General features: G+C 57.5%; 1 protein-coding gene across 5 annotated transcripts in view; it reads right to left on the minus strand.

Annotated features, from left to right (window-relative positions):
- CPNE2 (copine 2) overlaps window positions 1–27,212 on the minus strand; it is a 49,066-nt gene that overhangs the window by 8,953 nt on the left and 12,901 nt on the right. For 3 of the 5 annotated variants that reach the window (XM_064580675.1, XM_064580674.1, XM_045891071.3), the window contains exons 2-14: window positions 24,870–25,081; window positions 21,797–21,976; window positions 20,107–20,181; window positions 18,187–18,258; window positions 16,857–16,940; window positions 16,474–16,563; window positions 15,391–15,489; window positions 14,757–14,843; window positions 13,287–13,346; window positions 11,323–11,456; window positions 9,212–9,266; window positions 4,316–4,367; window positions 2,740–2,873 (exon numbers count right to left, since the gene is read on the minus strand). In XM_064580675.1, the coding sequence (XP_064436745.1) occupies window positions 2,740–2,873; window positions 4,316–4,367; window positions 9,212–9,266; window positions 11,323–11,456; window positions 13,287–13,346; window positions 14,757–14,843; window positions 15,391–15,489; window positions 16,474–16,563; window positions 16,857–16,940; window positions 18,187–18,258; window positions 20,107–20,181; window positions 21,797–21,976; window positions 24,870–25,049 (1,302 nt within the window). In that variant the 5' untranslated portion in view covers window positions 25,050–25,081. The remainder of the gene's footprint in view (window positions 1–2,739; window positions 2,874–4,315; window positions 4,368–9,211; window positions 9,267–11,322; window positions 11,457–13,286; window positions 13,347–14,756; window positions 14,844–15,390; window positions 15,490–16,473; window positions 16,564–16,856; window positions 16,941–18,186; window positions 18,259–20,106; window positions 20,182–21,796; window positions 21,977–24,869; window positions 25,082–27,212) is intronic. The other 2 variants (XM_045891073.3, XM_064580676.1) reach the window with 2 other exon arrangements.

Consider the following 27,212-nt stretch of genomic DNA (forward strand, 5'->3'; position numbering starts at 1 on the left):
GATGGCCCAAGTCACAGGGATGGGGGCACGGCATCCTGGAAGGTGAGGATGCCCAGAGAAGGCTGCCTCCCCAGGTTGGAAGGACCGGGTCATGACCAAAGTGGCTGGGGCACCGAGTGTGCCGGATCCTTGCCTTGAGACCACCAGGGTGCTGCCTAAAAGTGGCTGGGGTGTTGAGAGGATCAGGACTGGGCAGAGAAAGGGCCAAGTTTCCCGCTCCAGGGAGCCCTCAGCATTTGTTCCCTAGAACACCAAGATCCCCTTCCTGGCCTGCCCCAGGGCCCCAGGCCCCTTTCTGCCTAGAGCACACCTCCTGCGCTGTCCCACCCTGGCTCCGCCTGGCAAGAACACGGGCCTCGTTCCTGCTACCACACCCGTTCTTCCTGTTCAACAAGGATGCGTGCCGTTTCTGCCATCCGTTTCACAACTGGCTCAGGCCGCTAACAGACGGGGCGGGACAACGGCCTGGCTGACCACAGGCATCCAAGTGGTGCAAGCCCAGGGGCTGCCTCGCCAACCAATTCCAGCCCTGTGCCCCCAGGAATTAAAAACCAGCCCCTCCCAGGCCTTGCCTTGGTCGCTGTCCCATTCAGGTGGCCCCAGATCCTCCCAGCACCCCGCGGGGGGGGGGGGGGCCTTCCTTCGCACCTTTCATACAGGAAATGGGCTCAGAGCAGGAGGGGGCCTGTCTCAGGCCCTCAGCGGCAGGCACAGCTGGCACTACAGCAGATCCTGCTCCCGGAGGCAGAAGACACCCGGACCGCCTTCCTTCTCCCCCAGCCCTTGCGCCATGACCTCCTTCCTGCCGGCCCTGGCCTCTGCAGTCTGCTCTGCCTGTCCTTCCTCATCCCCCAGGTCTCTCTGGGGGCAGGTGCTGTGTGATCTTGCTTAATCTGAACACCACCTAGTAGGTCTTATTCGTTTCCCATCGTACAGACAGTGACTCGGAGGCTCAGGGAGGTTCCGTGCTTTGCCCAAGCCACAGGGAGGAAAGGGTGGAGCCCGGATTCAGACTCTGGCAGCCTGACATCCCCCAGCAGGAGTGGGACCGGCAGCCCCCTTCCACCTCCCAAACAACCAGACTGGGTCCTGCTGTCCTGCCCTCCCCAGGGCGACCCTGGTGTCCTCTTCTCTCGCTCAACCTCTACAGCCTCCATCTTTGCTGCCACGCCCAGAAGCCAACCTCTGCCTCCCTAGGAATCAGGAAGGGGTCTCGCTCCTCTGGTGGGCCCAATGGGACCAGGTCCTTTTCCCTCTGGGAGGGGCGCTGGCGGGCATCCCCGCCCCCTGCCACCCGAGCCTCGCACAGCACTCCCACGACGGGGCCCACAGATTCATCCACCCCCGGGCGGGGTGAGTGCCTGCCATGGGCCGGATGGTGGCAAACACGCAACAGCCTGGCCAGTGGGGCTGGCGGTCGGGGGGGCGGGGGACACACCACGGATGAGGAGACATGGAGAAGGTAAACTAGATGTCGCTGCCATCCTCAGAGTCCAGATGAGAATCAACAGAGAAGGCGGGAGATCAGCCTCAGAGGGGTGGTCAAAGAAGGCCGGGGGGGGGGTGGCATCTGAGGGGACACCGAGGAATGGGTAGAACCAGCAGGGCAGAGGGTCTGCAAGGGGTACAAGCTTGTGTGTTTGAGGGACAGGAAGAGGGTAAGATCAGAAGGGAAGGCAGGCATGAGGGGTAGGAGAGGAGGTCTCTGTGGAAGGGAGTGGCTAGGGAGTGGCAGGCTCCGACAGGACCCCTGCAGGAGAATGGATTGTAGGGGCCAGAGACAGAAACTGGTGGCCTTGGCGCTGGGAAGACAATCTGAGATACCATCTTGGAGGTAGAATGAAAAGGACAGTCTAGAAGGGACGTCAGCCTGGGCGCAGACTCTTCCTTTCCAAAGGGGAAGCCCAGAGCAGGCCACAGGCTTGGGAAGAAGGTCTCCCAGTGGGGAGCGGCCAGGCAGGAGGCAGACCTAAGTCTCCTTGGTGACAGCCCAGGCTCCACCACCCAGAGCTAGGAGCTGGGTTTCCAGCCTTGGCTGGAACCTGACAAGCTGGCCTGGGGAGGGCTACGTGTGGCACCACCCCTGGGGCTGGGGGAGATGGCTTCATGCCGCATAGCCAAGTCAGGGCAAATCCTGGTAGGTGCAGGGCGAAGTGGACAAGGTGACCCTTGGTGACCCCAACACTGGCATTAGGCCTGAAACTAGAGGGCAGAGACAGGACCAGGGATGCAGATGCCATCAATAGCCGTCTGCCATGTATTCCAGATGCCACACAGTCGCCCTGGCAACCTCCCACCAGGCTGCCTCTAGCATCGTCACTGAGCACTGGGCCAGGGCCAGACAGTGGCCCAGACAGTGGCCCAGAAGGTCAGCTTTAAGGCTGCAGGGACCACCGTCTCTTGGTTTCCATGTGTCCCAGGAATAACGAACACCGCCTGCCCTGGGGAGGCACCTCCCACTGATTACAGTCTGATGTCCTACTAAGCATGAACGGAATCACTGTGTCTTTTTCAAGCCTGTGCTCCGGAAAGCCAGGATCAATCGAGTTGAGCTTGGTCCAACCCCCTTACCATACTTGCAGGTAAACCGAGGCAGAGAAAGCCAAATACCCAGCTCACCAGCCCCATGGGGGTGGGCGGAGTAGGGGCGGACCTCAGTCTGGCCCTCCTGTCAGGCAAGGAGGGCCCAGCCAGGGCCAGCCCTCTCCCGCACACCCACGGCGGCGGCTGCCTACTCACCGTGGCCGTCTGCTGCTGTGTGGCCTGGGCCGCAAACCGCGCCACGTGGTTGACGATGGGAGAGAAGTTGGTGGGACCATAGAAACGGATATGGGGCAGGCAAGCCGAGTATGCCTGGGCGATGCCATCCACACCTGCCTCGCGGGGGGCGGGGGGAAGACTGCATCAGCCTCGGTCCCCCCTGACCCTTCACCCATCCTCATCCCATTTGCAGATCCTGCCTCTACTTCATGCTCGCCCCAAACGCCCCTACGGTGGCCAGCATGGGTCCCGTGAGACCAGAAGCTCCCAAAGGGCAGGGCCAAGATGGTATAAAGCAAAGAGCCCTGAATATGGAGTCAGGCAGACCCGAGTTCAAATCCTGCCTTTGGCACTTCCTAGCTGTGGGACCTGAGGCAAGTTGTTTAATCTTTCGGAGCCTGTTTCCTTGTCTGGCAATGGGACTGATAATCTTCACTCGGGCAGCTGGCCAGAGGAGGGCTCAGCAGGCTCTTCCCAGGGAAGGGACTTGGCGGCCGGCCATCTTGACGTCCATTCTGGCTATGCTACAGTTTTTGCCGAGGGTTGCTCGGGGGCGGGGGGGGGGGGGGGGAGGACACGGAGATGCTTATGTAGCCCCAGCACACAGTAGGTGCTCTGTAAACGGCCACCATTATAAGACGACGACTATCCCACAGCCCCGTGGTCCTATCCAGGCAGCCTCTAGCTGGGGAGGAGGTTGATCGACCTGATTTTGGACAAAGTCTCTGGAGACCTGCTCCAAACTAGACAGAGCCCAGGAGTAGTACCAGCTACATTTCTGGCCAACAGATGCCCATGGCTTCTGAGTCACGGCATCGTTCCCAAGTTGGTGACTTGATGCATTTCCCTTCCAAGTACAAACTGGGCCCAGCTGTGGGAATCCCCAGGGAAGGCAGATGCTCTATCCAAGCCAAATCCTAGGCCGGAAGGTCTCATGAGGGCGGGGCCCACCCTCTTCCATATCTACCTGGAGCCCCCTTCCTCTTCCAGTAGTCTCTTAATTGATTCTGGAGGCTCAGAAATCCTCTGAGGCCGAGGGGGCAGAGGTGAGCACAGGCACCACTCACTGCCTGCCCCTTTCTCCCCCGACTCCCACACCGGCAACCCTCAGTCCTTGGTTGCCAGGGCTCTTTGTGGAAGGCAAGAGGGAGCAGGGTGGGGCAGAGATGGGCCCTTCAGCAAGGGTGGGTGGGAGGTGAGACAGGTATATAATCTGCTGCCCTTACCTCCTCCTGTCCTACACAGGGCTTCCTGTCAACGCTTCCCTTAATTCTCACCTGACGCACCGCCTGAGGTGAGCTAAGCAGGTATCACACTCCCTGGGGCAGGTGAGGAGGCAAAGGCCCTGAGAGAAGCAGTGATCTCTCCCAAGGTCACACAGCCAGGAAAGGGCAGCGGCTGGCCTTGCATCCAGGACCACCTGACTCCAACCTCCAGCTCTGCCCCATCTGTCATTAGGAGCAAGCATGAGGGGGAGGGTATGGGAGCACAAGACAAAACCTATATGCTGCCCCTCCCTCCGCCCAGGGCAGGTGCAGGCAGGCTTCGCACTCACCTGAGCAGAAGGGGTTGGTGGGGTTGAAGTTGATGGCAAACTCATGGGAGACCTGAAATGTAGAGAAAATGCTGGGCCGGCAGCCTTCTGGGCCCAGGCCCCACCCACTGCCCGGCCAAAGCTCCCTCTGGGGCACCTGGCTTTTCATGCCCCATCCCCACCCCCAGGTCAAGGCTATTGATCCCCCTCCCCCATCTGCTTTCACCTCCACTGCTAGGATTGAGCCACACAGAGAGGTCTGACTACTCTCACTTCATAATGGGTGCACATCACCCTAATCTCTTCTGGGGGGTCAGCGCTTCCTGTGCCTCCTCGACCCCCTAAGAGAGTCCCGGAGTGGGACAGAGGGGACTCTGGGGACATCCAGGTGGGTTCCAGGAGCACCTGGACTGCTCCTTTGTCACACACTCTGAGGTTCCACTTCTTTGGGCCCCAAGGGCTTTCCCCAACTTCACGGTTGGCACGACTGCTAGCAAAAGAGCCCACGGTATGCCAGCGAGCCAAACTGGGGATCAGCGGACAGCCTGCTCAGCTGGACTGGGGATCAGGAAGCATCATGAGGCCAGAGGGGGCTGCTTCCAGCCCCAGCCCTGTGGATCCTGCGCACTCCCAGATTGGGGAACACAGAGGAACACTAACCAGACACCATTCGGGGCTGTAGTAGGACTGCGGTGGCTACAGAACCCAGGGCCTCGGGGGGCCGGAGCTCACATGGGGGCCTCCCCACTCTCCCTCCTGCTGCGGTCTCACAGCCAAAATCCCCACTCAGCCCCCCTCCCTACTGCACGCCAAACCCCATGTTCAGAGCTTTGCAGGCATCCCCTCGCTCCCGGCCATGACTCAGTGGGCAAAGGCCTCTTACTACCCCATTTCCAGATGATGAGACGGAGACACACAATGATCTAGAATGTTCCCAGGGTCTCACATTTACTGAAAGACAACGTTGGGACCAGAACCGAGGTCAGGCTGCCTCCTGAGCCCATGTTCCCCGAACCCACTAACCTCAGAAGGTGTTCCTCTCCGTAGGAGGGCTGACGCCATCTTGTTTATCTGCACAATGACCTCCCTCGGGGGGCTACGTGTTCTAGGCCCCGGGGAGGTTAACTGTGCCCACGTGGGAATGCAGGTGGGCTTGTTCTGATCTTCTCTAAAGTGGCGCACACGGGGCCCTACTTAAGCTAACCAGCAGAGATGGCGGGCACACAGGGGGCGCCACTTTAGAGCCCTACCCCGTGGCCTCACCACCATACCCCTTGCTCCCGCCTGGGTGGGGGAGGGCTGCATGCTGCCTGGAGGGCCGGCCCGCAGTAAGTTACCCTGAATTAAATTGTGTCAACGGAGTGGCTGGCTTCATTTTTTGGCCTGAAAGTGCCTTCTTAGTCTGGAGGATATTTACTGACCCTCCTCCATCTTCTCACACTCTCCCATGGGTTTTAAATTAGGAAGATGAAGAGGTCTAGGGGAATATCTGCCAGGTGAGAGCTTTATTCTGGGCGCAAACACTCCCAGACTCTTTAGCTCCCAGACATTACAACGTGTGTGCTGGAAGGCCCCACCAAGTCCAACGTGCCCATTTCACAAGTAAACTGAGGCCCAGAGAGGGAAAGGCAGGTACCAAGGCCACACAGCAGAACAGGCCTAAGACCTGAGCCCCCCCACGCCTTGAGAGGGTGTTGGAGTCCTGGCCTTGCTAAACCCTCCTGGGCCAAGAGAGGTGAACCCTCCAGTACGGGGAGTTCACCCCAGCAGGGCCCTAGGGGTGGGGGGGATGGCCTGAGGAGAAGACTCTTCCCTGTTCGGGGGGGGGGGGGCGGGGGGGGGCGGAAATAGCTTTTCTGTTCTTTGCTCCCTCAGCCCTAAGGGCTGGCATGGAGCTGGTCCCCTGATGTCCCTCTTGGGTGCTCTCCCTGCCCTGGGGCCCTCTTCATCCTGTCCCTAGTCTGGGCTCCAGCTGTGGGGGCTGGAGGTCCTCATTGCCATGGCAACTTGATGAGCCTCTATAGGGACTAAGAGGGGGGCTTGTACCGAGAGGTTGAGAGAGGAAAATGGTTGCCAAGGAAACCGGCCTCCCTGGGCCAATGACTTCCCGCAAAATCAGATTTTCGGAGATTTTAGAGACCAAGGGGGAAAGCCCCCTCCTGGTAAGGATGGAGCAATATTCTGCTTTCTGGGCCACCCAACCTCTTCATTCCTCACTCCTCCCCCCCCGCCCCGCTTTCTTTGCCGGAAGGCCTGATGGTCCAAGCGGATGGGGCTGTGAAGGTCACGCATCCAGCCCGGAGGCCCCTCGGGTCACCTACTCCAGCAGCTCCACTTCACAGGTGGAAAGACTGAGGCTCAGAAGGGGTCAGGGAATGCCCAGGTGACACAGTGAGCCACAGCAGAGTCAGGCCCAGATCTGGGAGACACGGGCGTGCGGCTTACAGCAGCTCAGCCGCTCCCACGCCCGCTGCCCTGGTTTGCCTGAGAAATGCCAGTAAACAGGACAAGTTTCCTGGAGGCTATAAGCCAGATTAGGGGCCCCTGGGGACCTGCTGGCCACAGGTCTTTGTCCTGGGACTCCCTGCTGCCTTCTGACAGTCAGTGCTTCTGGTCACCTAGCCTGGCCCCTGGCCTCTGGGTTACTTAAGATGCTGCTCCCTGTGGCCCTGGCGGGGGAGGGCACAAGAGAGGGAGCTGAAGGGACCCCAGAGGGACTGTCCTCTCCGAGTCTCAGTTACCCAGCCTTACAGTGGGGAGAGTCACAGCCTGTGCTGTGGGCCTAGACCTTTCCTCCTGCCTGACCCCTCTTTTCATCGGACCAACTCTGGCTCATTCTGAACGTCCAAGGCTTCATGCCATCTCAAGGAACTGCTTTCTGAGTCCCTCAGCCACTGGCCAGGGCAGGGGTCCTTTTTGGGTGCACCTGGCCCAGCCCCAGGGAGGAACGACGGTCCTAAGGGCAAGCAGCTGAGTCGCATGTTCCTTCCAGCTTCCCACCCTCAGAGAACCAACACCTGTCTCCTCAGGCTGCTGGGCCCCAAATTCACTCTGTCAACAAACAAGTAGACACCCAGTGTGTGCCAGGAGCCAGGACACAGGAGGAAACCAGGGGCCCTCCCGGACTGCTGAGCTCTGGAGGGAGGCGACAAATGAGCAAACCCACACATACTGAGGTGACCATAAGGTTCTGTGAGGACAGAGCCCGGGACGGGAGGAGGGGCCCCCCATGAGCTCCCTCAGGGAAGGCCTCCCACAGGGAATGCCCTCGTGGCCTCTAGAGTGGGGGGAAAAAAGTGAAAAGGAGTAACAGGCCAGGGGAAGGCCACGTGCAAAGGCCCTGAGGCGGGAATGAATGAGAGAAGGTTCAAGTGGCAGGAGCCAGGCAAGTTAGAAGGGGAGGGAGGTAAGGGGCCGCGAGAGGCCGGGCCTGGCAGGGGAGGTGGGATGCACCATCCGCCCTCGCCCGGCCTGGCTCTGGCAGCCCTCCTGGCACCACCGGGCACTCCAGCCTGGCCAAGCCCTGTGTTGCCCTGTGACATTTCCAAGGAGGCTTTTGAGCGAGAAAACCTCTCATTCAGCCAGAGTTCTCTCAAAGCTGGCGGTGTCCTAGCAACGGGCTCCTGCCGGGCCTGGCCGCCCCAGCCTGCCCCGCCCCCAGTGGCATCGCGGTCTGCCCAGAGGCCCAGCTTTGGTCCTGCAGGATCCTGCCCCCGCCCCGGGCCCACCGTCCGATAGCCAGCAGGCCACAGAGCCACTCCCTGAAATTCGAGGTGAAGATCGTCCCTCCCCAGCTCACTCTGGAAAACAGCAGGGGGCACAGCAGGGCAGACGAGAGGGGGCACGAGCTGAGACACGCATGCAGGCTTAGGAGCCCTCTGTGCCCATCCCCAGGCTTCTCACTGGAGGGGGAGCAGATTCTGAGAATAAACTTCAGGGTCCGCTTGCCCAGCTGGAATTAAACATGGCCTTGGGCAAGTCCTCTGAGCCTCTGTTTTTCCGCCTGTAGAATGGCCATCACTCCTTCTCTTCATCTCTCCGTCCTGCCCATCCTCACCCCAGCCAGTCCCCCACTCAGCAGTCAGGGCGGGCCTTCAAAATGGCAGCTGGCTGAGAACACCCCACACGGACCCCGCAGTGGCCGCCCTTTGCTGTTTAACATGCATTTGAGGCCCTGCATGGCTGGCCTCCCAGCCCACTAGTCGTGGCTCTCTCCAGCTTCCCTAGAGAGCCAGCACGCCCACTCTCAGTTCCTCCACCTGGCCCTGGCCCTCTTCCTCGCAGGCTTTGCCCGGGTTCTCTCTGCTTTGAACACCCTCCCTGCCCCATCACCACCTCCAGTCACTCTGCAAACTCCTCCTTTCCCTTCCCTTCTTGACTTAGACCTTGCCTCCTCCAGGAAGCCTTCTCTGCTACCCCCAGGCCGGGTTGGGGCCCTCCTCTGGGCTCCTCCCAGGCCCACGCTGCCCCATCTCTGCACTGACGACCCTGCCCATCTTTGGGGTTGCCGGACAGAATATAGGATGCCCCGTTCCATGTGAATTCCAGATAAACAATGGGTAACTTTTTAATGTAAGTATATCCCAGGCAGTATTTAGGACATACTTATACTTGAGAAATTTGTTTATCTGAAATTCAAACTTCACTGGGTGTCCTGGACTTTTGTTGGCCAAATCTGGCACCCTACTTGTCTTCCCCACCTGACTTGAATACCAGGGGACACAGCCATAACGGTCCCGCTCGTTCTTATAGCCCCAGGGCCGGCGTGAGGTTCAGGCTGAGCCATGAGTGTGGGTTTGGGGTAAATGCAGAGAAGGCAGGGAGGCTGGGCCCCCAGGCTCTTCCAAAGCAGAATCAAGAGAGGCCATACACACAAATCCCACCTCAACCAAAAGGAAAGAGCCCAGCTCCACTCACCTTCCAGTCTGGGGGTAACTGGGCCCCAAAGCCCAGAGCCGGAAACATCTTGTCACTAATACAGAGAGAGGAGAAGAAACCCACTATGAGACAGCAAGACAGAGGCCTCACCCGCCCACACTCACCCCTCCCAGCCCCCAACCAGGGCTGGGCCCACTCGGCCTCGCACACCTCCAAGGACAGAAGGAAAAGGCCCACCACCTCTAGAAAGAGCTCTCTTTGAATGATCTACTGAGCTCACACCCCCCTCTGAGTACCTGGTGAATGTGAGGCTTCAGCCCATCTACACCTGTGGCAGACATGGCTAATCAGTCACAGCACTTCTCACCAGTGGGCAGCAGCATCTAGATCCTTCTCACGCTGGGACCTCGGGCATCCACTAAACCGCAGTCATTATGGAAATGTACTGCCTGTCTCTCAACCTCCCTTTTGTGGCTGGGAAAAGTTCTGAGAGCCCCGGCTTAGCTTCAAGACGCTTCATCATCCAGCCCTAGAGCCTACTCTCGTCTGCTTCCACCTGCCCTCCCTCACACCCCACCGCCCCAGCCCTGGCCACAGACCACTAGCTGTGGCCCAAGCACACAGGGCACCCTCACGTTCCAATTTCAATCATGTTGTGCCCTCTCTCAAACTACTTGTCCCCAGTCTGTTCCCTGTGGTAAACTCCTACTCGTCCTCTACGGCCCAATTCAAACGGCCCCTTCTCTCTGTAGGTTTCCCTGAGACCTGAGAATCCCTCTCCCTCTGGTGCTCCTGTAGCTCCTGCTGCAAGGTAAGCTGGTCTCTCAGAGCTCCAGTGATTCTCCCGTCTTGCTCCTCGACTGGGAACTCTTGAGGGCTCATGTCTCACCGGTTCATTCACTCAACGTGAATACTGAGGAACCCCCTGGCTGTTGTGTGGAGGACAAACTGCCAGGGGCTAGGACAGACGCATGGAGACCAGTGAGGAGCTACGGAAGTGATCTGGAGAGGAGGGGATGGTGGTTTGAACAGGCTGGTAGCATTGGCAGTGGGAGAAGGGGTTCGACTCCAGTGTTTTGAAAGGATTTGCGGAAAGAACAACGGGGGAGATGAGGGAAGGAAAAAGGGAAGGGTTTTGGGTGAGTGGTGGTGCCTCTCATGAGATGGGAAAGAGCACTCACTGGGGCCTTCTTGTAAGTCTGAATGCCCGTGAGAAGGCTCAGTGAAGGGACCGAGTGGGCAGCTGCATACAAGGGACTCCTGAGCGGCCGCAGGAGGCTCCTCCACCCAACCATGCAGATGGGGACTTTCACCTCCCTTCCCCTGTGTGCTATACCTCTCTTAATGTGGCCAGGGATCCCAGCCACACCCGTTAGGCCCTGGGAGTCAGACCCTGCTCCTCAGGCTGCCTCTCTTAAGGAGGCCAACTGCACACAGGATTCCTGAGCCTGCTGTTGCTCCTGCCAAATTTCTGGCACCTGTACCTCCCTCCCCGGTCTCCTGCTCCTTCCACCCTCTGGCCTGGGAGTCCCAATGAGCACCACCTGTGGCAATGATCCCATAACCTTCAAGTGACTTTTGATCCTCCAAGGCCACACCCCCTACACAGCTTTCCTTCACTGACTTTCCGCTGCCCCCCCCCCCCAACCCAAAGATCTCCAGGAAGCAGGGTCATGGGAAGCAGGCCCACACCAGCTGGCTGCTCTTTCCAAGTTCCCAGCGGGAGTGAGAATATTAGGACACTGGGTGTCGGGCCCAGGAATCAGAATGCCTGTGGACTAGTCCCCCTGATCTGTTTGACTTTGGATCAATTCTCTACCTGCATCCCAGGCCTACACTTCCCCAGCTCTAAAAGGGAAAGTTGCAATGAAAGCAAACAAGTTTCATTTTCCCTCTTGATTCGTTTTCTTACTGGCTACTTGGTGTATCATGTGGAGGAGGATTCCAGTGTGGATCCGGCTCGGTAGGGAAGAGGTCAGCAATCGACTAGCAATGTCTGCCACAGGTGTAGGAAGGGGCAATAAGGCACATATACCATGTGTTGGCCATTCCCAGGTTTGAGGATCTTTGGGTCCCTTCCAGCTCTGACAAGCTGAGCTTCCGGGTTGGATGGAGCCGGAGCTGATTCCAGAGTCCCTCCTCAAGCTTACCTGTCATAGTCCTGAATGATCTGCCCGACAGCCCAGATGGCCGACAGATACTCGTTGGTGCCCATAGGGTTGATATAGTGCAAAGAGGAAGGGTCAAGGGGATTCCCGTTGGAGGCTGTGAAGTCTATCCCAACCTGTAGAGTGGGGAGAAAAAGGCCACCCAGCGTGGCCAGAGAGACTCCAGCTCCCTAGCTTATCCCAGGGAACAAAGAGGCTAATGGGACATGGGAAGTCACTCATCTCCCAGTGCCAACCCACCCTTCCATAAGATGGTCTGAAACCTAGAAACGACTGAGTCACTCCTTTGGCTCTAATCCCATCAGTGGGTCCCTACTGCCCAAGCATAAACTCTACTGGCCAGATGTGACACAAAGTCAACTCACACTCCCAAATTCCTTTGTCCCCCTCACTGTCATGACCCACACACTCCTCTGTTTCCATTTCCAGGCCTTTATTCATGAGGTTCCCTCTACCTCAAGAGCCAGGCCATCTCTTCTCCCTCTCTCATTCTCCTCCATCATTCAGGCCCAATTCAGATGTCCCTGCCCCACTGAAGCCTTCCCAGACACCTTATCCTCACCCCAAGCCACCTCCACATTGTCCCTCAGGCCCCCAGGGGGCTCTGGGACCTGGGGCTGCCTGGTAGGCCAGTGCCCATCTGCCCAGAGTGGGTGCTCACTGTAGGCAAGACACACGCCCCCAGGGCCAGGGCCAGGGCGAGGCAGAGAGCACCAGAGAAGGTGCTCCGCAGGGGCTGAAGCTAAGATCTGCTCTCTCAGACCCCAGGGAACTCCAGCTCAGCCCCTGGAGGGGTAGCACAGACGGGTAGGGGGGCGAGCCTGCCCAGCAGGGGAGGGTTAGGAGAGGGATCTAGGGAGACAGATGGCTACCTTGGAACTTGGTCATGTGGGGTGGGTCTGGCACAGAGGAGGTGCTTGGTATCCATTTGTTAAATGAACACACACACACATGCAGAAGGAACAGGAGAGCCCAGCCTCTTGGAATGAGGGGGGTGTGGTGACCAGTGGGGTTAGAGGTCAACAAAGCCAATCCCCTGACTCCACAGAGTCGTGCAGGTGACCTCCAGTCCCGTGGGATCTAGAAGTGGTGGCAAGGCGGGGAGGTGGGCAGAGCACGGGACCCAGTACCTCCTCCCCCTGGGCCAGAGGTCCCCTTCAAGTGAGGAGCGTAAGACCAGATGAGCGGGACGAGTCTGGGGGGCATACACCCCAGGCCACGGACAGAGGGACAACTCATTTACCCAACACTTACTTATGTGCCAGGCACTGAGTGGTTTGCTGAGGTTGGCACACAAACAAAACAAAGTCCCCACACTTGGGGCACTCACAGTCTTTGGGGTGGGACAAACAGGGACAAGAGAAAGATACTTAAATAACTTCAGAGTGGCTAAGTGTTCTGAAGATAACAAAATAGGGGAAGTGACAAGGAGCGACAGGAGGGCATCAGGGGAGGTCTCCCTGAGGAGGTGACCTCTATGCCATGGCCCGAAGGGATGTCAGGGCACCAGCCGTGAGAAGGTTCCGGAAGGAGCGTTCCAGATAAAGGAAACAGCAGATGCAAAGCGCTCGGACAGAAAGGCGCTTGGCATCTTAGGGGAACAGTGAGGACCCGTGTGGATGGAACTGAGTGAGCAAACAGGAGGGGTAGCAGAGGACACAGGAAGGCCTTCTGACGGGCAGGGAGGAATTCAGCTTCTTTTCCCTCTGCAGGGGTGTAGCCAGCAACACTCTGAGGGCTGGGCAGCCAGGCCCTGACCTACAGCTAAGCCCGGACTCAGGCTCAGCCACCTATGCCCTCTCCTCTGGGCCAGATACTCCCCTTGCCCTGGGGAAGTCCTTCCTGAAGTTTATCCCCAGTCTGTCTTGCTGTAGTAGTCGCCCAAGCCCTCAGGGAGGGTCCTCACTGGGGTCGGGAGGTGGGGGGTTGCGGTGGGGGAGCCTTACAGTGAACATGAGCTGGCAGCCTCCCAGGATGTAGTCCAGGAAGGAGTAGTCCCGGTTTATCTGGAAGGAATCAGGGGAGTCAGTGGGTCTCTGGCCTGCACCTGAGGGCCGGCCCTCCACCTGGCCATAGTTCCCAGGGGGAGCTGGGGGGCTGACTGCTCTGTGCCCCAAAGCCTGAGTAGAGTCAAGGAGGCCAAGGGAAGACCCGGGCTGATTACAACGAACCCCAGATCTCTCTATAACAAAGCTCTCAGAGCAACAGTTCCAGTGGGTCGGTCACACACACACACACACACGCGCGCGCGCGCGCGCGAGCACGCACGCTCCTTCCAGGCAGGGTCCCTGGGCCTACTGTCAGTTGTACCTACCAATTACACAGCAGAGAAAGTCTCAGTTTGTTGCTGTCCGGTCCTTAAGCCCTCTTTAGCCCTGACGGACCTCCACCCTGAGCAGAGAACGACCAGGCCTCCAGCCCGAGGCCTTCTGCTATAATCAAGCTGCTAACACCTCGTGTTTGTTTTGATGGCCTTTTGCTCCTTTGGCGAAAGTAGATACTGGCCTTCCTATTTGGGTGGAGTTATAAGGGGGTTCCTTTCAAAATAAATGTATTGAAGAAAAAAAAAAAGAAAAAAACCAAGAATGGTGGGGGGAAAGGGCTGATTACAAAAAGTAGTTAAGTAAGGCAGGTGGCAAAAATCACGAAGGGGAGTACGAGTGACAGAAGTTTCAGGAACAAGGACCCCATGCCACCAGCTGCCAGCTTAGCTTTCCCAGGGCACTTTGGCATCGTGACCTCATGGAGCGAGCAGTCGTGGAAGCCCCCGCCAGACCGCGCGGTCTCCAGACCAGGCTGCAGAGGCTCGGGGGCCGGGGGCTGCCAGGCCGCACAGGGAGGATGCCGGGTCTAGGCTGCCTTCCTGAGCACCCTGCCCGATTCCAGCAGATGCCGGCTCTTGGGCATCCAGGGGCGGCCCTGACCACCGCTGCTGTGAACTTCATTCCCTTTCCGCGCCTCAGAGGCCCCAGCGGCCCCAGCTGCACCACGGGAGTCACAGTGACCTGAGCCCTTGATGATGTTGCTGGGCCCCCGCCGGATGTCCCTCTGCCCCTGGGGTGCCAGACATGCAACGGGCAAGCCGCCAGCATGGGAAGCAGTTACCTTCTAACCAGGAGAGGCCCTGGAAGGTCATCTCATGCCCTCCTGGACCTCCTTATATCCCAGGAATGTGATATGAGACTAACCCTTCACCTTTGTTTTTTACCTTGTTAACATCCCCATTCTACAGATGAGGAGACTGAGGCCCAGAGAGGTTAAGCTCAGCAGATCCCAGAGTCAGGACGTGGCAGAACCAGGATTTGAATCCAGGCCTTGCTGGCTCCATACTCAGTGCTCTGTCTATCCCTTCTGCAGTGATGGGATATGATCCCCCCAACTGGGCCCCTGCTCTGGGCCCACCCCCGCTGGCTCACCTTGCAGGAACGCAGGATAATGATGCCCGAGTTTTTATAGTTCTTCTTCTTCCTTTGCTTCTTGGGGTTGATGCACTCAAACTCCACCTGGACAACATAAGGGAAAGAGAAGCTCAGCCTGGGGCTTCCCTGGGGGACTGACCGTCTCCTGAGCCCCAGGATCCCCTCCACAGTCCTGATCAGGGGGTAGCATGCCTCCTCCAGGAAGCCTTCCCAGATGTCCACACCCAGACAGTTTCTGGCTACCTCAGGCTCACACCAAGCGGTGCTTGCCCAAGGCAGGAGGACCTGCATCTGTTTCCCACCCCAGATGCTAACTCATCTACATCATGTCCACTCATATACCCAGAACCATCACCCAGGGCCCAGCCTCTAGCGGTGACTTCATTTAACAGCTCTTGAGTGCTCACCACATGCTAGGCACTTCACCAGGATCATCTCATTTATTTCCCAGTCTCCCCCTCTGCCCCATTTGGCAGATGGGGAAGCTGAGGCTCAGAGAAACTGGATGTCTTACTTAAGGTCATGCAGCCAGAGAGGTGGGATCTGAGCCCCAGTCTGCCCAGTTCTAAGCCTGTGTCCCTCACCCGTCCCCTGCTGAGGTTTCAGGGTCACACACACAGGCCCAGCTCACCGGGACGCCATCACGAGCCTCACACATCCGCGACACCGAGGTCTGGAACTCGCCGATGAAGTCATGGCCCCCGTCGTTGTCGTAGTCGTAACACATGACCTGGGGTGGGTCCACGGAGGTCACCCCAGAGCAGCCCCCAGGGAGGTGCTCTCTGGCCCCTCTCAGCCACCTGAGCAAACCCCATGTCTTCCTTTTGCTGGTGCCTCCCCCTGTTCTCGAGCATCTGCCTTGCTGGCCTGGGATGATGCTGTGAGCTCCTGAACTGCCTCCCGCAGGAAGCCTTCCATGATTACTGGGAAAAGGAGCACCCCAGCAATGGAGGCTGTACACTCTGGAGCAGGAAGCTCGACTCCCCACATACCCGTCACTCAGCTCCTCATCTGTCTGGGGTTGTGCCTTGGCGGGCCATGGCGTGGGGCCCTCCCTAGGGTGACACTGGACATGCCTCTTGTCTCCCTAGACTATTCCTTTCCTTGAGATAGGCACAAGAAATCCTAGCTTTCCATGCTCGCTAATCTAGCTGCCAGTCCTAGGAAGAAGGCAGGAATTATCATACCCATTCCACTGATGGATAAACTGAGGCTTCGAGAGGGAAGCACTTGTCCAAAGTCTCACAGCCGCAGCAGCAGACCCAGAACTAGAATCAAGTTTCCTAGTACCCTGTTCAGGGATCCCTGCCCTGGCCTCGCTGATTCCATCTACCCCATCTGCTCTCAGTCACTGTGCATGGGGACTGAGGTTCTGTAGCGACCAGTAATCACTGTCCTCATCACAGTGACAACCCTTGGTCGCTTGCACACCCGCTGTCCCAGGTGGCAGTGCCGCAGGCCTCTGGCAAGAACCGGGCAGTCGTTCTGTTCCTGTTTCAGGAAGGGCTCACGGAGACGGGGGCCTTGCCCAGATGGCTCAGAGGGTCAGACAGATGTGAGACCAGAGCCCAGGTCCCCTGCCTCTCCCCCTACCTAGGTTTGCTTTTCCATCTTAATAAGAAAGAGCTTGGCCAGGGCATCCCCAGCAAGCCTGGGAGAGCCTGGGAGGCTGGACCTGGCAGGGTGGGGCGCAGGGCTCCCCGAGCCCCCTCACCTGGATGGCCTTCTCCATGTCCCCATCACACAGGGATACCAACGGTACAGTAAATGGTTTCCACACAGGGTCCAGCGTGTACTTGATCACCTGCAGCACAGGGAGGGCCAAGGCTGAGTGCAGGCCCAGGGCAGCAGTGCTCTGGGCTTGGGCCAGTCCGATGGGGATGGCAAGGCAGAGAGGCCCACAGCCACGCTCCTGGGGATGGCATGAGCATCCCTGTGGCAGGAAGGGAGCAAGTCCTTGAGGTGCCACCGTGGCTTTTCCCGTTCCCTGCACAGCGGTGACCTCACAGCCCTGTCCTGAGACACTGGTGGGGGGGGGGGGAGGGAGACGGGCAGCTGGACCACTGCCTTAGAGACCCCAGAGCCCCGTGCACCCACCTCAGTCCTGTGAACCAGCATCCACTTGCCATCATCTCCTGGTTTATAAAACTCAAGAAATGGGTCTGACTTTCCGAAGAGGTCCTGGAGGAAGCAGGAGGATGCAGGTGAGGGAGGCATGGCTCTACCAGATTCAGATGAGGCGGTGGTTGGGGGGGGAGCTGCCTTCCCCAACCCCGCGTCAGGGGTGGGAGCTGTGGGCCCCCTGGGGCCAACCAGCTCCCGCAGGGGAAACCGCCCCATCCCAGGGTTACCAAAGCCTGTGCTCAGAGACCCTGAGACCTGGAGCCTGCAGGCGCTCCAACGTAGATGGGGCAGGGCGTCAAAAGGGTGATGGATGCCTGCAGCAGGATGTGATTTTATTTTAGTGGGGATCTGAAAAACTGAAATGATCCCAGCACGTCACAGAAGGGATAGGATGTCCTTTATTTTATTATTATTTTTAAAGATTTTATTTATTCCTCTGACAGAGAGCATGCACAAGCAGGGGGAGTGGCAGGCAGACAGAGGGAGAAGCAGGCTCCCTGTTGAGCAGGGAGCCCGATACGGGGCTCAATCCCAGGACCCTGGGATCATGACCTGAGCTGAAGTCAGACGCTTAACGACTGAGCCACCCAGGCGCCCCGCATGTCCTTTAAAAATCCATTTATTTAAGTTAAAAAAAAAAAGTGTCAGGAGGGGCTCCCGGGTGGCTCAGTCAGTTAGGCATCTGCCTTCGGCTCAGGTCATGATCCCAGGGTCCTGGGATCGAGTCCTGCATCAAGCTCCTTGCTCAGTGGGGAGCCTGCTTCTCCTTCTCCCTGTGCCCCTCCCCCTGCTTGTGCTCGTTCTCAAATAAATAAAAATAAAATCTTAAAAACAAAATAGTGTCAGGGAATATTCAGGGAAAAGAACATCCCAGGCAGAGGGAATAGCAAGTGCAAAGGTCCTGAGGCAGGAGGGTGCCTGGTGCAATCCTGAGACAATGAGGAGGCTAATTTGGCTGAGGCAGAATGAAGGTGGGAAAAACAGAGGGGGTGAGATCAGGGGGTGCTGTGGACACACCCAGTGGGGCCCTGTAGGTTACTGTAATGATCCCAGCATTTACACTGACACAGGGAATCCCCAGGAGTGGGTTTCCAGTTATGTCTTGAATACCTCTAAATAATGGCAAATTCATTACCTCAGTGGTAAAGAGGTCCGAATTTGGGGTGGGCTGAGCTATGGGCTTGTTCCTGGGTGGGGGGCAATGAAGGTGATGGCCAGAAGCAGCAAGACTAGGCCCCACAACCCTGGGCTGGGGGAGGGATACCGCTCCCTGATGGAGAACCCGCCTTCTCGCCTGCCTCACCTTCTTGTCCAGCTTCCTGCCCGCCAGACTCAGTGTGATGACCTGGTTGTCCGACAGCTCCTGGGCGGCAATCTGTGAGGTCGGGGGAATGTGAGGGTTGGGACCTGCCCCTGTGACTCCCCCTGGCGTCCTGCCAGGCAGTGAGCACAGGTACCCAGGGGTCAGCTCTCCAGGCTGGCAAGGGGAAAGGAGAGGAGGGACAATACCGGCGACCCTGGACGTGCCTCTCGTCTTCTCAAAACCTCCATGTCTAGCTTCTGGAAAATGGGGTAACCCATGTGAATCTGAGGGATCAGAAGTGACCCCACGTGGCTCAAGAGGGGAGGCCCTGTGAAGCAGTTACCAGATATGAGGGGTGGTCTCGAGCCCTGGGGAGAGCTTCTGGCCAGGGAGCAGCTTGATAGGCCCCCTCGGGCTCCCACTGCAGACCCCGGGAGCATAGCCACCTCAAAACGCCAAGGCATGGGGTATTCCAGGAACCTCACTGTGCAGCTAGGGAAACTGAGGCCCAGGGCAGGGACAGGAGTCACCTGAGCTCCCTCTGCTGTTGTCAGCTCATACTGTCATCTGTCTGCCATGCCTTCGCCCTCAGCCATGGCCCTCTGGCTCCAACCCAGCCAGCAATGGACCAGCTGAGTGACCTTGGGTCCATCTTTGCCCTCTCTGGGCCTCTGTCTCCCCCTCCCCACAGAGTGGCAGAGAAAGCCCTCGGGCCAACAGCAACACAAGTGGGCGGGGGCCTCTCTCTGCTAGGGCTACCTCTTCCCTCACACCTGTAGGACAGCCTCACCTACAAGCTACTGGACCCTCCAGAACCCCACACAGAGCTAGACAGGATGCTAGGCTTCCTTGCCTTGCCTTTCCTCCAGCAGAGACTTGCTCAACAACCTTGCAAGGTAGATCCTATTACTGCCCCCATTCCACAGAGGAAGGACCTGAGGTCTGGAGCGACACCGTGGCAATGCTGGCGGGGGGGGGGGGGTCTCCCAGTTCGGGGGGGGGAAGCAGGAGCCGCTGGGTTGACTTCCAGGTGGAGGGGAGCTGGCTAGTGAAGTTATATAGATGGTACATAGATGGGGAGGTTCTGAACCCCAAGAGGTGGGGGGGGGAAGGCGGGGAGGGAACATTCCAGGTGGCAGGAACAGTAGATGCAGATGTGGTATGCTAAGAATTCAGTTTGCCTGGAACCCAGAGTATGTACACAAAGGAAAGCGAGGTGGGGTTCGTCACAGCCTTGAAAGCAAAGCTCCAGGGGCAGTGGGGAGCCAGGGAGGCTCCAGAGCAGGGGGGTGACTACATATGAGCACATACAGCTTTGGCCTCCTCCGTCCAGCCAGCCAATTCCTCCGGCAGCGCACGGGCTCTGAAGGGGGACAATCCGAGAGGGAGCCTCACTAGCCTGTAACTGCCCCAGGGCATTGCCTCTCTGGGCTCCAGGTCCCTCGTCTGTAAAACGGTTTCCCTGCCTTGGAGGAGTCTGCGAGGACCCAGGACTGGTCCGCACAAAGGGCCTGTGGCAGGCCGGGATCACTGCGCACTGTAACCCTGTAACCGTAAACAGAGCTCTGCGGGCAAGGTGCTTCTCAAAGACCCCCTAGCGAGGGCAGGCAGGGGCCAGGCGGGGAGGGCATGCTGGAAGGGCTACAGTGACCTTCAGGGACCAAGAGTAGGAGCGCCCCAGCCCTGGGAGGAGGAGACCACTGGGGCCTCTGGCAAGCCCCCTACTCCCAGCTTGGCGGCCCCCAACGCATCATATGTGGTGCCAGGAGCCCGTTGCTAAGAGACCTGTTGCTAAGTTGTAAGTTGGGCCTTTTTACTCCAAACAAAACTGGTGATTATCTGCCAGGGAAGCAGCCCATTGATGGGGGAGGGCCTCGGGCAGAGGCGGAGGGGTGCAGAGAGCAGGAAGGGGGCTGGTACCGTAATCAAGCCCTTCCCTGCAGGCTTGTCATTCATCAGCAGCAGAGGCCGAGTGATCTTCTTGCTGGAGACGATCTGGGGGGGGGCGGGAGAGAGGAGAGTGGCGCTCCTGAGGGTTGGCGGGGAGGAAAAACGCTCAACAGCCACCACTCACAGCACGCGGCTCCACGCGGGCGCTGGCCACAGCCCACCCCTGCATGACTGTCCTCCCAGGAGGCAGCCAGCAACCGCAGCTAACTCCACTGGGCAGCGAAGGAGACAGAGGCCCAGAGGTGCTGACACTTGCCCGAGGGCCCACAGCTGGTGTGGAATCCCCCAGTCCCACCCCCACTGACCTGGTTGCCCCCAGGCAAAGGCTCTTGCAAGGGTCACCTTCCGAGGCACCTGCAGGGAGTCGAGCCCCCTCACGGCCTCCCCTAAAGCCATCTACAGATACCGCCCCTCACCCACAGGCTGTGATCCCTGATGGAGAAGATCGAATCCTGACTCCTATTTTCATGCTCCGAATAGGGAAGACATTCACACAGCGCTCAGCCATCAAGACCATAGAGACAGGGAAAGCAGAACACACTGTAAAACTGCCCTCCACCATCTCTGTACACCCCATTCCCACGCTCTTCGGGGGCCACCTTGGTTCTCAGCTTCTTGGGGGAAATGCCAGTGTTTGGGCTCATCTGTGCACGTTCCTATCCTCCCGTGCTGGTTTTCCTCCCCAGCCCACTTTCGCCCTTCACCACCTGCTCTGTGCCCTGGGGGCCTTCACCGCCGGCACCCCTGTCCTGCGGGTGCAGCCACTGGGGGCGTCCAAGGGCCCCGGAAGACCAGGAGCGTGGAAAGGCTGTTTGGCACACGTCACACTCCTCGGGGGCCTTCGCTCTGGTCCAGAGGCCTCCCCACCCCGTGGCCGCAGCTCTCCCCAGGCCCTGGCCACTGGCTGCCAGCCCTGCCCCTCTCTCTGGGCCAGGGGCGGCCGCTCACCCTGCAGCTCGCTCCCGTTACCCCTGGGGGGCTGGACCCCAGGCCGGAATCCCAGGACCCGCCCTACTTCTCTCGCAGCGGCGGCCCAGGCTTGGTCCATCCCTTCTCCTGGAAGGTCCAGGCCATTTCAGCGGGCGCACTTCCTCCACCATCACTGAGGCTGGGCGGTCATCATTAGCCCCGAGTGAAAGGGGGGGGGAGGCGGGGCTCGCCCAAGGGCACACAGCCATAAGGATGGTTGGAACTGGTGCAAGGGGCTCCCAGCCCTCCCTACGCTCACCAAGGACGGAGCTGGATGGGGGGAGTGTGGCCCGCAGAGGGAAAGGAAGTTGCCCAAGTTTACACAGTAAGCCAGCTGGTCAGATGCTCCTGCGCCAGAAGTCAAGACCACATCTGATTTACTTCTAACAGTCAGAAGCTCTGGCCACGCAGGGTCCCCATTCCTGTGTGGCAACAGCTTGCTGACACTGTGCTCTGGGAACTCTTCAGCCTGGCCCCAAACCAGCAGGCTACTCACCCCCTTTTGTACCTGCTGGCCCCCAAGGCTATCTGCATTTTCAGTGCTACCTTGGAAGCCAGCCAGGAAGACGGGACTAGGGAAAGCAAGCGGCGGAAGAGACTTGGTCCAAGGCACCGCCCCGTCCTTGGGAGCAGCGTGATGACGGGCGTGGGGACTGCCTTGCCCTTGGCCCCCTGGAGGGGCCCAGCTCACCGTGCCCAGGCTGCAGGAGAACTGGCCCAGGAAATCATGCTCTTCCAGCTGTGTGCTGGACTTGTCCTGGTCGAATAGGGCGAACTTGAGCTTCTGCACTTCCTCGAAGTGGTAGTCAAGGACGAACTTCTTGGAGAACGCGGGGTTGAGGTTGTTGACCGCGGTTTCCGTCCTGTCATACTAGCAGAGGGTCAGGGAGACAGGACCCGGGGTCAGGCAGCTGGCTCACGCCTTCTCGGGCTTCCTGGCATCATTCTGCGAACTGGCTGAACACCTACTCGTGGCCAGTTACCACTCCGAGCTCACAGATGAGGACACTGATGCACAGAGAGGTTAAGGGACTTACCCAAGGTTGAACAGCTCGAGGGGCAGTGTCAGGACCTGAACCTAGGTCTGACTCTAGCACTGAAACTCTGAAGTCTTTGGCCCGGCGCCATACTAGGAGCCAGGGCAAGAGCTCGAGGTGTGTCCCTGCCTAGGTAAGTGACAGACAGCAAGTCCCTTTTCCCCTCAGGGCCTCAGTTTCCAGTTCTGTAAAACGACGGGATTTGACTATCAGTGGTTTCCATCCTTTTTCCCTTGGAAGAACCCTTTTTCCAAACCACATTTCACATGGAAGCTGAGAGACAGAACAGAAAAAAGGAGGGGTCCATAGGGGCAGGTGGGGGCAGATGTTTGTACCTGGGCCTTGTGCAGCCCAACACCCCCCACCTACTATGGAAACCAAGGCTGGGCCTTGTATTGTGGGTCAGGGCTGGGCGGGGACAGGAACCCCGCCTCCTGGCCTCTCTGCATGGAGGCCCCAAACCGCAGAGTCCGGGTGATGGTCTATTTTGGGGCCCGGGCTGTGTTGATTTTTCCTCCCACCCAGTCCCTTTCCAAGGGCTGGAGGAGCAGGGATGGAAGAGGTCTTGGCCCTGGGCTATTTTTAGCAAGGGTGGCCAGTCTGGGTGAGAGAGAGATTGTCCGGGGGGTGGTGGTGGGGTGTGTGTGTGTGCTGTGAGTGGGGGTGGGGTGTAGTGGGGAGGACACCGTTCCCTGAGTGGTAGGTGGGGGCTCCAGAGACCTGGCAGAGGGGACCAGGATGCTCCAGGCACACTGGCTTCAGTCCTCGGGTGACCCCATGTCCCACCTCCCACTTCTGGCTGCGCTACCATCGCACCGAGTGACACAGAGAAGTCTCTACCCATTCAGGGCCCTAGCTTTCCCTCTGTAAAATGGGTCAACAACCTCAGCACCATTTCCTTGGCATCGTAAGAAGGAGCCAACACCTGTGGAAACTCTTTGTAAACCACAGTATGTTCAGTGGGCTGTCCACTGTGGCTCAGTTGAAGAACTATTAAAAATAGATACATATTTTGGAAATTTTACTTGCATATAAAACCACCTCAAAGGCCGGATACCAAACCGTTACCAGTGGTTCTCCCTGACACACAGGTTTCCCACCATACTGTCTTCTTTAGGTTTGTCTTTTCTAAATCTACAATGAACATAGACCCCTTATAAAGTAAAAACAAAGCAACTTTTAGAACTTGAAAGTGTTAATGGTTTGGATTTCTCAAAATCCTTCCTCAAGCTGCATCTCTCCCTAGCCCTCAGGCTCAGAAGTCCTTGACACCATCCACATCCCTAGTTCTGGGACTCTGCAAGGGAGACAGGGGGAAAAAAAATCCTCATTTCACAGATAAGGAGACAGGTTCAGAAAAGGACAGCCACTTGCCCCAGGCCACACAGCAGGGAGTGACAGACCTGGGTCTCGCTCCAGCTCTGGGACCAAAGCCTGAGTTCCCCATTTCTCTGTCTGCTCCTCACTGACTGTGCGTTCATTTAGGAATAAATGTGGAAAGTTATTTTAAAAATGGAAGCAGGCATTTTGTAAAACTCTAAGGTTTTAACTATATATTATAGTAATTAAAAATATTGCAATATATGGGGCGCCTGGGTGGCTCAGTGGTTAAGCGTCTGCCTTCGGCTCAGGTCATGGTCCCAGGGTCCTGGGATTGAGCCCCGCATTGGGCTCCCTGCTCGGCAGGAAGCCTGCTTCTCCCTCTCCCACCCCCCTGCTTGTGTTCCTTCTCTCACTGTGTCTCTCCCTGTCAAATAAATAAAAATAAAAGAAAATATATTGCAATATAAAACAATATGATTATAAATATAAATCTCTAAATTATAATAGCTTAAACACAATTATTATTTTAAGTAGTAATATACATACATTTTATTTATTTTTTAAAATTTTACTTATTGGGGCACCTGGGTGGCTCAGACGGTTGGATGTCTGCCTTCGGCTTGGGTCATGATCCCAGGGTCCTGGGATCGAGCCCTGCGTCGGGTTCCCTGCTCTGCGGGGAGTCTGCTTCTTCCCCTCCCTCTGCTTCTCCCCCTGCTCATGCTCTCTCTCTCCCTCTCTCTGTATCTGTGTCTCAAATGAATAAAAAAAAAAAAAAATCTTAAAAAAAAATTTAGTTATTTAGGGATGCCTGGGTGGCTCAGTGGGTTGGGTGTCTGCCTTTGGCTCAGGTCATGATCCCGGGGTCCTGGGATCGAGCCCCGCATTGGGCTCCCTGCTTGGTGGGGAGCCTGCTTCTCCCTCTGCCTGCCGCTCCCTCTGCTTGTGGTTGCTCTCTCTCTCTCTGACAAATAAATAAGTAAAATCTTTAAAAAATAATAATAAAATAAAATTTTATTTATTTAAATAATTTCTACACCCCATGGGAGGCTCGAACTCATGACCTTTCCAAGATGAAGAGCCACATGCTTCTCTGACTAAGGCAGCCAGGTGCCCCTAAATACATTTAAATAAAATTTAATTTTCTTTTTTAAGCAGGCTCCATGTCCAATGTGGTGCTTGAACTCACAACCCTGAGATCAGGAGTCACGTGCTCCACTGACTGAGCCAGCCAGATGGCCTCTAAAATTTAATTTTAAAAGCAACAATCTTCTAAGTAATCCCTGTTCCACCCTCCAACTCCCTCCAAGGGCACAACCTGGAGGTCCCAGGATCCAGTGGGAGTCCCTCCCCAGCAACCTAGCCACCCCCTGCCTACCCCAGACGCACAAGGAGGGATCTCACCTCAATCCACCTGCCGTCGTTCTCTGTAAAGAGGACGCAGAAGGGGTCAGACTTGGAGGTCACATCCCGGTCCAGCAGGTTCTGGCCACTCACTGACAGCTCCACCTTGCACACGCAATACTGGGAGCCCATGGGCGCCGCCCCCGCGGCCGGGGCGCCCCCACTAGGGATGTAGGCCATGGGGCTTGGCAGTGGCAGCAGTTCCTGGCAGTCTAGGGGGATAGAAGTGGGGGTCAGAGAGGGTACAGACATGGGCTGTACCACCCCACCCTGAGGAGGTGTCACCCCCTGACCATTGAGATGGGGGTAGAGAGATGGAAGGACAGGTGTGTTGATGGCGGGACGACAAAGGCACAAGCTTGACAAAAGGAGAATGAAGAAAAATGAGTCTCCGGTGGGCGTATTTAGTTCGAAGTTACTATCTGTGTCGGTCAATCTTTACCTATGAGACATGCACAAGGCCAAGTCGCCCCTGTCAGATTAGTGACAGATCACAGTGGCCGTGCGCATCTAAGACATTCATTTTGCCAGGAAAACCTGGGCTTCTCCTGGGCGATTAATATTTTGGCATCCTGTGGCTAGAGTGGAGCTTATGATAGCGCAGGTTTCCCTCTTTGCTTTGGCCACTAGGAAGCTCACTCTTTTTTTTTTTTTTTTAAAGATTTTATTTATTTATTTGACAGAGAGAGACACAGCGAGAGAGGGAACACAAATAGGGGGAGTGGGAGAGGGAGAAGCAGGCTTCCCGCGGAGCAGGGAGCCCGATGCGGGGCTCGATCCCAGGACCCTGGGATCATGACCTGAGCCGAAGGCAGACGCTTAACCGACTGAGCCACCCAGGTGCCCCGGAAGCTCACTCTTGATAACTTATCCAAAATTTGACTTTGTTCATTGCAATCTCATTCATCTTGTGTATCCTGGGCCTAACTAAGCACAGTGACTGATGCACAAGGTGTATGCTTGCTGAATCAAAAAGATGAGCGTAGAAATCAGTGAATGGACAGACCCTCCACATTGCTCAGATTCTGCCTGAGTTGGTCCTTATCCTCAACATAGAATTTACTCTTTCATTCGCATATGACTTCCCCCAAATTCTATGTACCCCTTCCACTGTCATGGCTAATTACTGGCATTTGCTTCCTCTAAGGCAGTTCTGTTTTCCTCCAAGTTCATCTGGAGCAAGTGTGGAGAGACCCATCTCAGGGCATGGAGGGGAGCTCTGGGCTCCACCCATAACAAGGCCCCGTGGACAAGCCCTCTGGCTCTCTGTGCCTCAGTTTCCTCATCTGCCCACGAGACTTCATGACACAGCCCTCCCAGACTCCGGTGGTCGGGTCTTATTTCCAGCAGCTCACGTGCAGTTCACATAGGCCCCGTCACCGTGTCCATGAGTCCAGCTCCCACTTAACCACATAGGCCTTGACTAATACGTCACCCCCTCACGGCTGAGTGGGTGACCGGCCCTGCACTGCCCCAGAGGGGGGATGCGAATCCAACTTACTGTGCTGCTAAGCACTGACTATGAGCTGAGCACGTGATCTGCTAATCCTCATTCATTCACTCTAGAGTGTTTACTGAGCATCTACTAGGTCCCAGGCCCCCGGCTGGGATTGGGAGCCGGGGCCTGGGATCCTATGGCAAGAAGGTCACCCAGCCCAGTCTCAACTCTCACAGGCTAGCTGACAGCATGGGGAGAGCCGCCCTGGGGGGCACTGGGGCTTTATGCTGAAAGTGATGGAAGTCTCGGGGGGTTTTAAGCAGAGAGGTGACAAGATCTGATTTGTGTTTTGAGCAGCTGACTCTAGCCCCCGTTGGGAGAAGGGGATGTTAGTATGGAGAGGCAGCAGGGAGGCTGGCGAGGAGGCGGCTATCAGCCAGGCAGGAGGGAGCAAGCCGCAGTGGCCATGCTGGGCCCAGCCTTCTCCCTCGGACCCGGGTCATGGCCCGCATCCTGAGCGCCAGCCCGCCTCTGGCTGGGCAGATGGAGGCCCCGGTCTGCACAAAGCCTGGGCGAGGGTGGGGCTGGCGCCAGAGGGCCCTCTCCCTCTCCAGACACAGCGCACCCCAGGGCATGCCTGACAGGGGAGGATCCGGGACAGTGACAAAGCCAGTCCTCAGCCCCCTCCCTCCCACCGCCTGTCTCTACAACCTCATCATCATCACGCGAACCCAGAGCATCAGGATAGCACTGCAATTTGCCCGCAGGATTCATTCCTGTTGTGTAAAAATTAGTTTCCACTGAAAGGGCTGGGGAGACTGCATTCACTCTCCCTGTGTACAGCTGGGTGGCCCTCCACGTCTGGGAGGGGTGAGCAAGTCCTCAACCCAGTCTGGAGGGCAGGC

Source organism: Mirounga angustirostris, unplaced genomic scaffold (assembly GCF_029215605.1).
Source record: "Mirounga angustirostris isolate CCGP_5_RB_7025 unplaced genomic scaffold, mMirAng1.0.hap1 SCAF_16, whole genome shotgun sequence".
NCBI lineage: Eukaryota > Metazoa > Chordata > Mammalia > Carnivora > Phocidae > Mirounga > Mirounga angustirostris.